Below are 17,278 nucleotides of genomic sequence, written 5' to 3' on the forward strand. Positions count from 1 at the left end.
GCATAATGGTGGTGAGTTAAAAAGCATATGATGTAGACGTAGAAATCACAATGTGTAAAGCTTCTTATGGATATATATATAAATGCTGCAGACCATGCATATAAAATAGTTCTGACATAACATTGTGGTGCCACTCTAAAGATCTGGAAAAATAAAAAACATTACTCGTTACTGTTGATAATAAATTAATGTTATATTGTACATGCACAATATTGTACTTCATTAGGGGTGGGGTCTGAAAAGAATCAAAATGGTAATAGGGATGGGCAAATAAATAGTTTTAACTACTTGATGATAATCATGATTTGTTACCATCATCAAAAAATCTATTTAGAACATTAATTACAAAAGAATTGCAATCTAAAACCTTTATTAAAAATAACAAAATTAACTACAAATTCCACAATGAATCATCTGAAATTTCATGCACAAAAATCGGTTGTCTTTTTGAAGTGTATGATTACAATTATCTTCTTCTCCAGTAAGCATGTGGGTTGCTTTGGAAGTTGGCAAGACACTGGGGTGAGCACAGAAATCCTTCCACAGGGACTGATTTGTCTCCTGTAAGGTTTATAGCAGTCACAGTTACTGAAATCTGTGACAGAATCACCCTGGTCACATAACGCACACTACACTGGAAGCAGAAGTTTCCACACCAGCACTGGCGGGCTGAGTCTAAGTACTGACAAAGGTGGGGCAGAAGAACATCCCTGCTATATGCCACCCTGTAAAAATATAATATGCATTTGATTAACTATTTTTGTCATGTACGAAAACTGTTATACAAATTCCCAACTGGCACATATTGTATCCTCTTTTGAATGCCCAATGTAGGACTCTCCTCAACATTTGACCAAACAAGTGTAACACGCCTATCTGTGACTTGCAAATACTTTAACAAACTTTAAAGCAAAATTTTAACACTACTGACAACACAGATGCAGTCAATATCATCACTGGATCTCATGAACATACAAAAATAGTCACAATCACCTATAAAAAAAAGCAAGGGCAGTCATGTATTTTACATCATTTTGGTACTATTTTAATTCAAGGTCATCTAGACATCATAAGAATTCTTTTAGTGAAACCCCATGCCGATATGACCATCCATTCCAGATGAGTAGTGATAACAAGAAAATCAAGATAGACCACAATGGTAGTCATACCTGCAGTCAACTAGACATGTATATTTTAGTGCGAACTCCATGTTTATATGACCATACATTGGTATGAAGCAGCAACAAGATTTTCAAGATGGCCACTGGTGGCTTTACTTGATGTCAGAGCAGTACCACTTTCATGTACGACCAACTATATCTTGGGATGAGTGTGTATGTAAAAGTTTATTTCCAAATCCTCCATGCAGTTTAGGAGATGTAGTGATAACAAACATGTGCTAACAGGCAGTTCAGTCATATACAACAGGCCATCAAATAAATCCTTCTGGTATAAAATAATGTAATCTCAAAATGATAATGAATCTGTCCATAACCAATCAATCCTACATTACAGGAAGAAGAAAAAAAAAATAAAGTCAATGACACAATGGTAAATGCAAGTATATGTGAAGTCAATGACACCATGGTAAATGCAAGCATATGTGAAGTCAATGACACAATGGTAAATGCAAGTATATGTGACAACAGCCTTTACTAATAAGACTATGTAATGAAAAAAGGGAAAAAGTATAGATAAACACAAAATTAGATGTTTATATCATAAATCAAATTAATAACACTATTAAATTCAACATAACCTGGCAAAAGTTTTTTTGAGTCAGTTTAGCTGGCATCAGATCAGTGGGCTAGAGACATGCAGCATATCTGTATCAGATTAAGGGTTTCACATGCAGCATATCTGTATCAGATTAAGGGTTTCATATGCAGCATATCTGTATCAAATTAAGGGTTTCACATGCAGCATATCTGTATCAGATTAAGGGTTTCATATGCAGCATATCTGTATCAAATTAAGGGTTTCACATGCAGCATATCTGTATCAGATTAAGGGTTTCACATGCAGCATATCTGTATCAAATTAAGGGTTTCACATGCAGCATATCTGTATCAAATTAAGGGTTTCACATGCAGCATATCTGTATCAGAATAAGGGTTTCACATGCAGCATATCTGTATCAAATTAAGGGTTTCACATGCAGCATATCTGTATCAAATTAAGGGTTTCACATGCAGCATATCTGTATCAGATTAAGGGTTTCACATGCAGCATATCTGTATCAAATTGAGGGTTTCACATGCAGCATATCTGTATCAGATTATGGGTTTCACATGCAGCATATCTGTATCAGATTAAGGGTTTCACATGCAGCATATCTGTATCAAATTAAGGGTTTCACATGCAGCATATCTGTATCAGATTAAGGGTTTCACATGCTACATATCTGTATCAAATTAAGGGTTTCACATGCAGCATATCTGTATCAAATTAAGGGTTTCACGTGCAGCACATCTGTATCAAATTAAGGGTTTCACATGCAGCATATCTGTATCAGATTAAAGGTTTCACATGCAGCATATCTGTATCAGATTAATGGTTTCACATGCAGCATATCTGTATCAAATTAAGGGTTTCACGTGCAGCATATCTGTATCAAATTAAGGGTCTCACATGCAGCATATCTGTATCAGATTAAGGGTTTCACATGCAGCATATCTGTATCAAATTGAGGGTTTCACATGCAGCATATCTGTATCAAATTAAGGGTTTCACATGCAGCATATCTGTATCAGATTAAGGGTTTCACATGCAGCATATCTGTATCAGATTAAGGGTTTCACATGCAGCATATCTGTATCAAATTAAGGGTTTCACATGCAGCATATCTGTATCAGATTAAGGGTTTCACATGCAGCATATCTGTATCAGATTAATGGTTTCACATGCAGCATATCTGTATCAAATTAAGGGTTTCACATGCAGCATATCTGTATCAAATTAAGGGTTTCACGTGCAGCACATCTGTATCAAATTAAGGGTTTCACATGCAGCATATCTGTATCAGATTAAGGGTTTCACATGCAGCATATCTGTATCAGATTAATGGTTTCACATGCAGCATATCTGTATCAAATTAAGGGTTTCACGTGCAGCATATCTGTATCAAATTAAGGGTCTCACATGCAGCTTATCTGTATTAGATTAAGGGTTTCACATGCAGCATATCTGTATCAGAATAAGGGTTTCACATGCAGCATATCTGTATCAGATTAAGGGTTTCACATGCAGCATATCTGTATCAGATTAAGGGTTTCACATGCAGCATATCTGTATCAAATTAAGGGTTTCACATGCAGCATATCTGTGTCAGATTAAGGGTTTCACATGCAGCATATCTGTATCAGAATAAGGGTTTCACAAGCAGCATATCTGCATCAGATTAAGGGTTTCACATGCAGCATATCTGTATCAAATTAAGGGTTTCACATGCAGCATATCTGTATCAAATACAGGGTTTCACATGCAGCATATCTGTATCAGATTAAGGGTTTCACATGCAGCATATCGGTATCAGAATAAGGGTTTCACAAGCAGCATATCTGCATCAGATTAAGGGTTTCACATGCAGCATATCTGTATCAGATTAAGGGTAAAAAAATGCACCTTTTCCATTTTATTGGCACCACTTTGTCCAATTTATGCAAAATATATCAAAAATAGGTAAGATGATACAGGTATATAACCAAAATGTTAAATATAAATATTAACCTGCTGTCTACATACAAACCTTGTACAGAAATATTTAATTCAACCTTTTTCATATAAATTGCTCACCCCTCAACCCGAAGCCAGTTAAAACAGGTAAAAGGTGTTAATAATCCTGCAAGGGCATGTCTTGACTAAAACACTGCAAAGGTATGTGTGTGTGTGTGTGTGTGTGTGTGATATGGCTTTTTAATAGAGCTTTAAATATTTTTCAGTCATATCACTACAATGTCTGCACCGTGACAGGTTATAGTAACTTTTCTAGCACTGGGGCATCATGCCCCAGACATGTGGCATCATGTTCCACCCAGTCATATTATCCTGACACCAGGCCAACTAGTCCTAACACTAACTCTTAATGCTGATTGCCAAGCGATGCAGCTGTTAGCACCATTTTTATAAGTCATTGGTATGACCTGGCTAGGATTCAAACCCTTGACCTCCTGCATCTGAGGTGGATGCTCTAACCACTTAGGCCACCAGGGTAGTCTTCTGCATAGGTATATAACCAAGCCTTTAAACATAATACTTAACATCTTGCTGACATATAAGAAACCTTCAACACAAGCTTTAACCTCAAATGTTTCCTATAATTTGCAAATCTTCCCCTTCCCCATACATGCCAGTAAAAACGGGTATAAAATAGTAAAGAACATCACATACTTTCTATTTAACACACAGAAGTAAAATGAAATGCAGTTCTTTCTAAAATGCAATTAAAAAAATGTCAAACAGAAACTATATCCTAAAACTTTTTCCCATATTTAGCAAAAGAGAAAAACACAAAGTAAACTTGGGAAATGAACAATGTCAATCACATGCATTGGCTGAAACGCTGCATAAATAAGGTCTATAACTGAAACAAATACAAACTTTAACCTATTGTCAATGGATAATAAATCTAAGACACAGACTTTAACCTCAAATGTTTCTATAATTTGCATATATCCCCCCAAAAGTGTCAGTAAAAATGGGTATAAAAGTATTAAATAACATCATGCAGTTGCTTTCTAACACCCAGAAGTTAAATAAAATGCAGTTCATTTCTACAAAGAATAACAAAATCATTAAACACTAACATTAAATCAAAACTTTTCCCATAAACTGCAGAAAAAGAAAACCAGAAGGAAAACTGGGGGTAAAAGTCCTTAACAAGGTTTGCAAAATGTTACTGAACACAAAATTTAAATTGAAAGCAATAAACAAAACCCTGAAAACAAACTTTAACCTGCTGTCTATATTATGCAACCATAAAATAAAATATTAACCACAAAGTCTCCCCTATTGCAAAACCAATCAGATTTTTAAAACAATGTATTCAATAAGACAGATGCTAATTAAAACACAGCAGTGACATTTAAATGCACACTCCCTTCATGTGAGCCACAGAGCAAACCTGAACCCTCTGTCTAAAGCAACTGACACCAACAACATAAAGCATAAGCTCTCTCATACTTCATACAGATGAGCTAAAATATCACTGATAGATGAAAATTACCTTTGCTTCCTTATACTTCTAGCACAGCACTCCATCAAACTGGGCAAGCCAAAAACTTGCGATGACTGAACAACATTGTCTGTACTTTCAAATGGATTGTCAAACAAGTCAATATTCTCTAACTGAAGTCGAAGAAATCCTGCTGGTAAAATTCTGATCTTGTTTTTAGATGCTGAGAAAAACTTCAGTTTCTTCAAACGGCCTATTGTTGGTGGAATGTGCTCAATTTCATTCATGTCCACTTTGAGGTTCACAAGATTTCTTAATTCACATATCTGAAGTGGCAGGACTCGGATGTGGTTATTGCTTAGATCTAGCAAACAGAGTTTGTTCTGAAGGTTTTCTTTAAGAAAGAAAGATCCAGGAATGGATTTTATCTCATTTATGCTCATTCTCAATTCTTGCAATTCAGGTAGCTTTCCAAAATCACCTGGAATATCTTCTATTATATTGTTACTTAGGTCAAAAAATTTCAATTTTTGTAACTTAAAAATCCTTGAGTCAATTCGTTTCATTTTACATTGTGAAACCTGAAGATATTCGAGAGAACATGGGAAGTCAGTTGTTATTGGATAGTCCTTGCGTGACAAAATGATAAGCTTTGATTTTGGTCTTTCCACATTTTTAGCAGAAGCTGGTGCCAACATTGAAAGTGTTGTATTCTCAGGAGTCTTTCCCTGTATAGCTAACCTCAAGACTGACAAGAAGTTTTTTAGCTGAAGAGAATCGGCCTGTAGAAAGAAACAAAAACTAATAATATGATGTGGAATCAAAAGCACTATTCAAGTCCTGAAAATCTGGTTGCCAAAAACATTGAGAGTAGAAATCAACTGAGTTGGGAATTAGGTACTTAGATTTCATTTCAGAAAATGGAAGAGAAATAAAAACAAAGCAGCAAGTTATTTTTAACAGTATGTCTTGATCTGTCTGAGCAAACTGACAAGTGTCTTCATCTACTGCAACCTCATGCAAGCTCTTCGATTTCACTATTTGGAATCCTTCTCTTTAAATATTGCCTGACCTCAAAGGGCATCAACCTCACTCTCTTTAAATATTGCCTGACCTCAAATGGCATTTAACCTCACTCTCTTTAAATATTGCCTGACCTCAAAGGGCATTAACTTCACTCTCTTTAAATATTACCTGACCTCAAAGGGCATTAACCTCACTACACCTTGAATGATAATAGTTTCTAATATTAAACAATCCATATCTACACTGTAGTCAGCCCAACTAGTTTTACTGCCAACTAAATTTTCTATATTTATCTCCACCATGTCTATGCTTATATGTACCTGTACCAACAGTTGAGGTTGAATGCACAGGCCATGTTTGATTGTCTTTAAGAACAGTGATAGTTAAAGACAGGTTTCACTGTACTATACTGTACTGTTGGACACAGGTCTGGGAGCTCATGAACTATTTAACTGGATCCTTTCGTTATCAAAATTTAAACTAAACAACTGCTGTGCATAATGAAGTGTCTTCAATAAGAGGTAAAAGCTTGTAACAGCACTGAGAAAAACTTTATCACAAATGGAATAGACAAAATTCCACCTTTTGCAATGCTTACACAAAGGCAAAATGAGCTAAACAAAAAGTACCCAAGTTTATGCAAAAGCATAAAATATAACCCAGGGATGGAAAGAGGTGTTCAGCATTTTTTATTATAAAGCAAAATTTGTTTCTTACTAGGATATGAAGGAAATATTCAGATTCATGTGTGATTTAATTTAAAAAAAGTTTAACAGCCCCAAATCATATTCTCACTACTTCATGATAGTGATAATAAAAAGTTTAAGATACCCGAATTATCCTTGCTTCATGAATAGTGAAAATACAAAGCTGAAAAGAACATACCTTACTGATACAAATGTCTTGATCTGGATCTCTGAAACGAATGGTGGTTCTTCCTTCATTTACATACTTGGCAAATATTTGCTCAACATTGTCTTTAATCTGAAAGAAAATACAAAATCGACGAATAACTTAAATATTGCTGTTTGTATTCAGATGCATTATGAAAAACACTGCTATGGTAATATAGTCATTGTAACTAAATAATCAATCAGTCTTTATACTACTTACACCTTACCGGTCCTTATTTAAAAGCAATATAAACTAAGTAGAGCTAATAAGTCACAGATGACACACTTAGATGGGCATAACTGAAGCAAGGTTAGATCACTTCGTGATTATCTTTGATGTTTAGGATTTGGATTTTTTTTTTAACGTAGCTTTAACAATTTTTCAGTCATATCGCTACGATGTCTGCAATGTGGCAGTTTATAGTGATGTCTAGCACTGGGGCATCATGCCGCAGATATGTAGCATGATGCCCCACCCAGTCACATTATCCTGACACCGGGCCGACCAGTCCTAACACTAACCTCTTAATGCTGAGCGCCAAGTGAGGCAGCTGTTAGTACCATTTTTGTAAGTCTTTGGTATGACTCAGCCGGGGATCGAACCCACGACCTCACGCATCTGAGGCGGATGCTCTAACCACTAGGCCACCAGAGCGGTCTTTGATGTTTATGATAGCTGAAGAGGGAATCATTTATGACTTGATTGGATTAACTTCTGAATCAAATATCGATGTTTGTTTCATTGCCCATAAACATACATGATTCTACCTGCAGTAGGACAAATGTACCATTTTAAAGGTTGTCTACTGCACATTTTATAGTTGCAATCTATAGCTTTTGAAAAATAAATTATTTTTTTTGAAGAAAAAGAATCAGTGTGTTTGTTTAGAAAAAATTAACTGGTGGAAATCAGTCTACTGGAGATCAGAAATGTAATATTAGTGCAATGATATGTGGCAATCAAGTTATGAATGCTGACATGTACAAATGTAATACTGGTGCAATGATATGTGGCAATCAAGTTATGAATGCTGACATGTACAAATGTAATACTGATGCAATGATATGCGGCAATCAAGTTATGAATGCTGACATGTACAAATGTAATACTGGTGCAATGATATGTGGCAATCAAGTTATGAATGCTGACATGTACAAATGTAATACTGGTGCAATGATATGTGGCAATCAAATTATGAATGCTGACATGTACAAATGTAATACTGGTGCAATGATATGTGGCAATCAAGTTATGAATGCTGACATGTACAAATGTAATACTGATGCAATGATATGCGGCAATCAAGTTATGAATGCTGACATGTACAAATGTAATACTGGTGCAATGATATGTGGCAATCAAGTTATGAATGCTGACATGTACAAATGTAATACTGGTGCAATGATATGTGGCAATCAAATTATGAATGCTGACATGTACAAATGTAATACTGGTGCAATGATATGTGGCAATCAAGTTATGAATGCTGACATGTACAAATATAATTTCTATTGGTTATATTACTGATGTAACCTGGAGAATTTATGGTCGAATGCAGGACGTTTTATGAGTTGATACAAGTATTAAAAGGATATCAAATGGACCACGAAGACTTTCAAGTCTTTGATAAAAAAGTCAGGTGACCTTTGATTTTTTTTGTATTGTTGAATTGTTGTGTTGCTCAAGATGTTTACAGAGGAATATTTAAGGGAATGTAAACAAGTTTTAGTTCAATTTGTCTCAATGCCATGACATAAGCTTTCTCCCAATGCTAAGAAATAAAGAAACTCAGCAAGGCATCTCATGTCCAACTATGAAACTTTCTCCCAGGGATGAACTTATCTTGGAAGAGTAATGGGCTGCAGACAGCAACTTTAAAAACCTAGCCACAGAAAAACTGAAGCTTGATCTATCTTGCAGACCGATTATGGTCATTTTGTCACTGCCATTATAATGCTGATACAGAAGATATTCTTCATTCTGTACCAAAAAAAATATATTCAAGGTGAAATCAGGACAAGAAAACTATTTATAGTCTGTTAAGTGTGAAACTAAAAAAATCACAATTAATGTCCTCATTGGTCACTAGTCAGTGTTCTTGTAAATGAAATGAAAATGTTTATTGATTTAACATTTTTTAAATCTTGGCAGTGAACTATGAGGTATATACCTCTTCTTTTTTTACTGCATTGTCGTACACTGAAACATATTTATAAATCACAACAGCTCAAGAGGTAAATTTTCTAACCTGTCTAAGTCCCAGAAACAATCTTCCAGTGATGATAATTCTGACCCTCAGACTCCACACGAAAGTTAGTAAAGTACTGTAACAATGTGAGGAGAATAAATCTCCTAAAGTTGTAATAAATCTTAGGCATCAGTTACAAAATACTGTACAAGTGTTTTCCCTTTATTTAACATGAGATGAGAAATCTAAAGCATCAGTTTGTTCCATAAATAATAGACAATTCCAGGTACAAAATAACATCTAAAAAAGCAATTAACTCCTGAGATTTCTGTTTTGATTCTTGAAATTTTGGTGTCATGTGTCAAATGACTCATATATATTTTAATGTTGCTTTGCTTCAACATAGTTTTGAAACAACAACTTAATGTCACAATCTGTACATATGATATGTGCTATTGTTTTGTGCAACTTTGTACATAAATAAGTGTAATACGTATTTAAGGCGACGTTACAATTAGTGATAGCTAGGATGGAAAATCTTGATAGTTCAAGTATCAATATTAGCACTACATGAAATACATCCTCAGAGTATAGATCCATGCCTTGAATCTGATTCGTTTTGACACAGAAATTATCAGATTTATTTAGCTATTAACTAAGCAATGTCAACATGAACAAAAAAAATGTGTTCTTCTGTAAGGCTGATGCTAGGTTGACACGGTCACTATTAAACATTAATGAATGTAAGAGATTTTTTTAAAAACAGATAAAATATACAAAATATACCAACAGAACCACAACTTTCTGAAACATGAATGAATATATGTTCCTCTCTGTATATTTATAGACTGCTAACAAGTAAGTTAAAACATTAAAGTATCAAGGGAAATAACTCAGACGGCACAGACTTTATGTGCAATATTTAAAGATGTGTCCTGGTTTTAACCTTCTGTTTACTTATAACTTGTGTTACAGCTCTATGCTCTTAAACTAAGTAACAGAAAGAATGGAAACCAACAAGTCTAGTAAAATTCAACAAAAAAAATCTATTTCCTTGAATAAAAAGTGAAAATTCAAAATCCACTTTCGATATTGTGAAATAATCCTAAATGTTCTATCACAAATCCAAAAGCATAGAATGTTCCAAATGAATTTCAATAATCTTGAATGTCCTTATATATCAAGAATTAAATTTCATGATGTACCAGTAGTCTTAAATATGCTGATGTACCAACAGTCTTAATGTATCAAAATGATAAAATCCAGAATGTCTTTGATGGAATTTACAATAATCTCAAAGTATCATTTCAGTCCATAAAGTCAAAGAGCACTATATACTTCCAATGAGGCCAAACAAATGTGTGTTTTCAGTTGGCAGACTGTCCCTGTTTTTCATTGCCACCACTAGCACTTTTCCTCGTGGTAACAAAAAATACATTTAAAAAATTCCAGAAATTGATTTGTGCATCAAACTGAGATCGTTTAGGCCAGTACTTAAAGTGTTTAGTACATTACATATACTAAACTACCTACCTACCTACCCAAATTTTAAAAACAGAGCAACAGGAAAGACATTTTTGGGCCTAAATAATTTTAAAAAATGGTTCCTCTCAAATTATAACTGAACAACATTAAATGATTCTAAGACTGAACTTAAAATGGAAATGAATACAGGTAATTTGTTTACCACATTCTTTATAGAGACTATCACCGAACCTAAGATGCAATATTTTCAGGAAAACTTAACTAACTTGTAAACAAGGTCAGGTTTTGAATGTAAATTCTACTAAACATGACAAAAATCTGGTAGACAACATTCAGCCATGACAATAGTCATGAAGGCCAAAATTCTACCCTCAATCAAAGACAAAGGTGAAGCACACAATATAGATTACATATTCAAAACACATGCAATAATCAAATATGCAGGAATCTTAAGGTTGCCTATGACCTATTAAAACTGCTGCTTAAAGTATGACATTACATGAGTATTTCAAAATACTACTAAATTTTCAAAGATGTCCAAATAGTATCTAACACAGCATGCAAAGTGAATCACATTTCAAATAACAGTAACAGAGATTTCACTTGATTTTCAAAACTGAGTAAGAAACTCCTGGCTTCAAGAATGCAGTCTTTAGCAAAATCATGAGATCAAACCACAGAATCCCAGCATCAGCAGAAGATTTATATATGCAATACAGCAAATGAATGCAATTTTAAAATAAAAAAATTGACAAAATAAACACAATCAAGGTTTTCAATGTTGTATTGCACAAACATAATTCTTGTCTGCCTCTTTGTCAACTTTTTAAAGCCATGGTGCTTTTTCCTCCAAAGCAATCCTCTCTGTCACAGCATGTACATGATACGTGTTTGTTTCATGTCAGGTAAATGCAAAAACTTGCAAACAAGTACTTCCATGAATGAAAAAGTTCATCTTTCACACTGCATACAAGGAACAAAGATTACTTACATCACTGACATTGTTTTCTTTCTTTCACAGCCAAGGGAATTTCTCTTCCGAGTCTGACATGCACTGTCCTTTCTTTGACCCCTTACCTTATCAGCCTTGTCATGTAGATGCACTCAAGGTGAGCTAATCGTTGGACACATTCAAAAAACAACTTTGTAAAGAGAGTTGACTCATGACCACTATGGATACTCGAAAGATAATCAAAAGTAATCCTCATCTAAGTAACTGGGAATTTTTATCTACATATATATACCCCTATATATATTTATGCCCCTATTTAAGTGATGACAATTGCTCAATAACAGCACTCAATTCATTTAGGCCTTATGCCAACAAGTTTAATTTTTACAAACTAAACAAAACTCATTGGTTATTATTAAATTAAGGGCAAATTTACAACTCACTCAACAAAACTAACAACAAAGACTTCAAACAAGATAGCAGAAAAACAGAGACTTCACAGTGGTAAATCTTCTATTTGATCAACAATAAGCCCCATAACTTTCAACAGTCCATAATAAACCCCTGCCATGCAAATGGGTATGACACAGCTGATGAATTACATATTGTGATTAGGGTCTTGTGTTTGAAAAGGTGTCAATAAGAAGACAAAAAATTTCATACGGTGTATTTATATGAGATACTCAAAAAAGCACAATGAACCCTAACAAGATATGCTGCATCCCAGGGACCTGCATAGGTTGAAATGTGCATCCAGGCAACTGACTGCTGCATCAGGAACAACTGACCTTATTTCAAATGAAATCAATGTGGTAGATGCTTTAAATAGTACAGATTGCTGATATGGTAAATCTGTTATTGCTATCGTCTCTACCTATCTTTTCAAACAGGTGTAAAACCAATAAACTTATTGACTTGCCAAATACTTGGTTCCATTTTTATCCTTGGCTGTGCACACCATCAGATACAAAGTTCCATCTTTCAGCGGTCCATTCCCTGGCTTCTTGCCAATTGACAACTGTGCACGCATGGGTCTTACTGGTTTCTTCATGTTATGTGACGGCAGAAGTCTGCTGGAGATGTCTATATCACATGTTATCCTCATCTTCAATGGCTGTGTATAAAAACAAAAATAAAAGTTTTAAAAAAAACAACTACTTTGAAATTGACAACAAATTCAAATAGTACACAAGGGTTCCAAAAAATGCAATACATTGCCTGAAAAAGGCACTAAGAATGTTTTATCACCACTACCACTATTGGGTAAGTCAGAAATCTTAGCATATACAGATATAAACAAATAACCCATAGGTATATAATTGAAGCAATGTTCAAAATTAATTTGAATACAACAGTGAAAAAAGACACCAGTGATATATATGACCTTCTAAAACTTGACCACAAAATCTTTTAAATTGCTGAGAATGATTCCCTTGCCAACAGGAAAGTAAACATGTACCTATATCTGGCCTTCAACTATATGCAGGCAAGACATAAATCTAATAAACAAATCATAAATGCATTCAAACCTGTCCTAAAGATCACCTGAGTTCAGCAATGGCCATTCTAATCCCTCCCAGGGACCCTAGCCAAATTTCCTTTATAAATGTCATGTAATCAGTGGTCACATATTTTCTGCAGTCAGTAACTATGTGCTTCTTAACCAAGCAGTGGTTTCACCCTGCCTTTTAAGGTCACTGGGGCATATGGGCACCCTTTCAAGTAGATTTGCAAATGTAATGTTAGCTGGGACTTGAATCCTAGCAACTGTAAATAGAAGTTTCAGAAATGCTTAATCACACATATTTGATGCAAGTTTTTTTATCTGGATGCAGAAAATCATATATGTTAGAGTCCTCCATATGCGTGCTGGGCAGCAAATTCAAAGGCTTGCCAGTCCTGCTTCAACCACCTTCTGAGTGGAAAAATGTGTTGATCAATTAATTAGTGTTGTTCTGATTATCGATTATGATCGATCATCAGTTGGTTGAGCGAACCAATAAGATAATCGACTGTGAACTCCATAACTGAGTGTGTAAAGGGAGACTACTTTTTAGTTGTATGCAAAAGCACAAAGGTTAGTAAAACTCCCAGCCACTAAAGGTGACCTGAAATTTATTAATTCCCTTCACAACTACAAATATAAAACCATGTGATATTTCATAGGTGCAAAATTTCATAATCAGGAACATTTAGTCATTATTACATGATAAAGTTGTTAAATTGTTGAGTTAATAAATTTAAACACATTTTGATGATTTGTTTCAGTTTAAATGCAACATTATTTGTAGTATTTGTAAACAATGACAAACAAGAATACCATGTCCTTCTACACTTAAAATTATAGACATATCACATGACTGAAAGGATTTTTTGGGACTGTAGCAGTATTTCAGTTACATATGACTGATCAGCCATAAAAAAGTTTTCATTTAACAAAGTTGTAGAACAAAAATAACACAAAACACTACAGACAAAAATGTAATATTTTTATCAGTTTAAATTATACATATCATTGAAAGATATTATTCCTGTACATTCATTCACATTTTGAACTCTTGATCAAAGATATAACTGTATCACAAACAAAAAATAAAACTTGCTCTTAGTAACCGATTATAATCGATTATCAGTTGGTCAAGTGGAACCGATTATCGATTATCACTTCCTGACCAATTCCCATCACTACAATTATTCATTTTAATTGTGCTTATATTTACAGTAACAGAATTCAGTGGCTAAAAGACCCCATAGACATTCATGTTGTCATTAAAAGAATACATCAGAAGATCATGATGCAATAGCTGGGTGGAAAGGTCAAAGACTTCAACTTGTTGCTGTGTGGTGGGACAATGTGCTGACATTGACAATGACTGTATTTAGAGGCAGAGAGACCCAGAGATGCACATGTGGTCATTATAGAAGTACATCAAATGAACAATCGCTTTCATTATTGTGTTCATTTCTAAGTGAAGCTGAATAAGTAGTGCATGTGACCTCAAAATCAAGATACATTGAGACTTAGATATAAACTTTGGACAGTATTTCGGGTTAAACGGCCAACCAAAGAAGATTGTAACGAGGTTCAGAATAGTGCTAAAATTGCTAGAACTGATGGAACAATTGTAAGAAAGTGCATGATGCCACGCTTGGTGTTTGGAATAAGACCTTTCCTTGGACTTACAAAAATTCAGTCTCACTCTGATGGACATGTCAGTTGTGTAAAGAATTTGGAAACTTAAACTCAATGGCAACCACTGGTTCCTCTCAGCTAGATATTTACCTACTTCAGGTCTGACCAATGTGCTTCTGGGATGGGTCTACAACTTTTGCTGGACTCCTAGTTTTAAAATCCTAGTGAGACCTCTGTGTATAGAAAACAATACATATTGTGATTGAACAGCATTCAAAACATTTCAAATAAGACAAAAAGTTAATTAATAATGTATAATTTCTTTTCTTTAACTGCATGACATTGGCAGGGTACACATGTCAGCCTAGGTTCACCCTTTTGGAGGTAGCAATGATTTAAGCACATTTGTCTAATGTGTGAACTGTACAAAACCATTTCATCTCTATAATTTGTTCTATATGAGGTAAGCCACTCACCATTAAAGGGTCTGATGTATGTTCCTACTGTTGTTTTGGAATTGCCATAACATGGGCAGAAAAATAAGGTAAATCCATGACTGTCCCTGGCCAACCAGCTTGATTTTTCTATCTGCCTGGTAAAGCACATTTATGAATCTCAAATTTAAACCAAAACTAAGAGGACATTGTACTACTGGTAATGTCATCTATTTACTCACATGCATTAAATGTGACAAACTATACGTAGAAGAGACTAAATGGGAATTCCAAGTGAGAATAAAAAAAACTTGTGGGATATCCATAACCATTTGATTCCGCAGTGTTTAAGTATTATCTGACCACAACTTAGATTGTGTTAAATATCGGATACAAGAAAATATAAAATCTGATCCAGGTTCTTCAGTAAGAAAGACAGAGAACTTTTTGGGATATATCAATTACATGCTCTACAGACAATAGGGATTAACATATCTGTTTCAGGCATTTTTAACTTAGCTCAAGCTCTAAGTATAGCTGTAATTTCTCCAAGGTTCCTCCAGTAACTACAGCTGTCATGTATACACTGTTTACACATATAAATGAGATCATTTTATGTAAGCCCAGCATTTCCAAAGCCTGCATTTAATATAAACAATCAATAAAGCTCATGACAAAATGAGATAACTTCTATGTCCCAGTCTTATTCAAAATGGCTGGAAGAAAGCATGGCAAATGATACCCAGTCTGAAATATTGCACAATTATTTATGCCAGCAACAAACAGAAAGCTAAATTTAACCCATGTTTTACTACACTGGGTAGACTGCGCTGGTGGTCTAGTGGTTAGAGCATCTGCCTCGAATGTGGGTGGTCGTTGTTCGACCCCCCCCCCTTCCCACAAGTCATAACGCTTCTAAAAAGCATACAACTGCCTCACAAGGCGCTCAGCATTAAGAGGTTAGTGTTAGGACTGGTTGGCTTGGTATCAGGATAATGTGACTGTGTCGGACATTATGCTACATGTCTGGCATGATGCCCCAGTGCTAGACATCACTATTACCTGCCACACCAGGACAGCATAGCGATATGACTGAATAATTGTTAAAGCTATGTTAAAAATCCAAATCACACACACTCATGACAAACCGCTTGAAACATGATATACGATTGTGACATACTGCACAATGATTCTCAACTGCACATTATTTCAGAGTAAAACAAACAATTTATATTTACGTACTATTAGTATACCAGATACTATTAATTAGTAATTGATACATAAATAGACCTCTTTTGGTTAGGCCTTTTAAGCATCCGTTTTGGTTGTGGGCCGTTTTGGTAACGGTCCGTTTTGACCCTTATCGAAATGGTCGGTACCGTCTACATGGCCTGTAAGACTTGTACTTCAATCGGATATTAACAATCATACACAGATGTACTGAACATAAATAAACATACAACGATTTTAAAAACATATATATTAAATGGCCGTTGGGTTGGCAAAGAACATTACATCCACACTTCAATTATATAAATCGTTGACCGAAAACCTGCACGTTAAAGAGCCGAGAACGCAAGGTCCGATTTGGAAGTCCGAATCACAAGCACTTTGATTCTGGGGGAAACCAATGATAACACCCTCCCAATTAATTTTTGTCATCCGAATATGAGTATGGGCATTTTAATTCAGTGAAAGATAGACTAAAAGAAATAAGAAGGTATACTTACCATGGGACGATCTTAACATTCATGTATTCCGCCAAACAGTTACTGCCGTCCAAAGGCGTAGAGATAGAGTATTGTAATAAAATACACTGTCATTTAAAGCTAAAATAAAAATAATAACCTCTTTCAGCACATGTTAGTTCTGCATTTTTATGTATAATATTAGACAAATGTCTTTGGAATGTTACATTATACACCTTGAACACATTCATAAACTCATAACTATATTGCGTAGGATTATCCGTTTATTTCGTTAGGTGTTGTTT

The 17,278-nt window shown here is 34.8% G+C and overlaps 1 protein-coding gene across 4 annotated transcripts; it reads right to left on the reverse strand.

Moving 5' to 3' along the window:
- Positions 1 to 353: 353 nt before the first annotated feature.
- Positions 354 to 17,167, reverse strand: LOC149771766 (leucine-rich repeat protein 1-like). 4 transcript variants are annotated; one of them, XM_089948151.1, is made up of 6 exons: positions 17,016 to 17,167; positions 15,002 to 15,084; positions 12,638 to 12,832; positions 7,085 to 7,183; positions 5,225 to 5,955; positions 354 to 725 (listed from the first exon to the last, which is right to left on the reverse strand). In XM_089948151.1, exons 3-6 carry the CDS (start codon positions 12,821 to 12,823, stop codon positions 467 to 469), a joined length of 1,275 nt encoding a protein of 424 aa, XP_089804277.1. In that variant the 5' UTR covers positions 12,824 to 12,832; positions 15,002 to 15,084; positions 17,016 to 17,167; the 3' UTR covers positions 354 to 466. The 4 variants fall into 4 exon arrangements, with proteins under 4 accessions (XP_089804277.1, XP_089804275.1, XP_089804276.1 ...); XM_089948149.1 differs by lacking the exon at positions 15,002 to 15,084 and having other exon boundaries at positions 17,016 to 17,166; XM_089948150.1 differs by lacking the exons at positions 15,002 to 15,084; positions 17,016 to 17,167 and adding an exon at positions 15,328 to 15,422.
- Between the last annotated feature and the right edge of the window lie 111 nt (positions 17,168 to 17,278).

This window comes from Sinohyriopsis cumingii, unplaced genomic scaffold (assembly GCF_028554795.1).
Source record: "Sinohyriopsis cumingii isolate HCF-2022 unplaced genomic scaffold, ASM2855479v2 utg001673l, whole genome shotgun sequence".
Lineage (NCBI taxonomy): Eukaryota > Metazoa > Mollusca > Bivalvia > Unionida > Unionidae > Sinohyriopsis > Sinohyriopsis cumingii.

Bases quoted from the DNA above. Each gene is read 5' to 3' on its own strand.
- LOC149771766 (XM_089948149.1), bottom strand. The intron at 7,184-12,637 runs GCAAGTCAATAA...ATTTTCTTTCAG, and splicing joins AAAATGGAACCAAGTATTTG to ATTAAAGACAATGTTGAGCA. The intron at 726-5,224 runs GTAATTTTCATC...ATATTTTTACAG, and splicing joins AGAAGTATAAGGAAGCAAAG to GGTGGCATATAGCAGGGATG.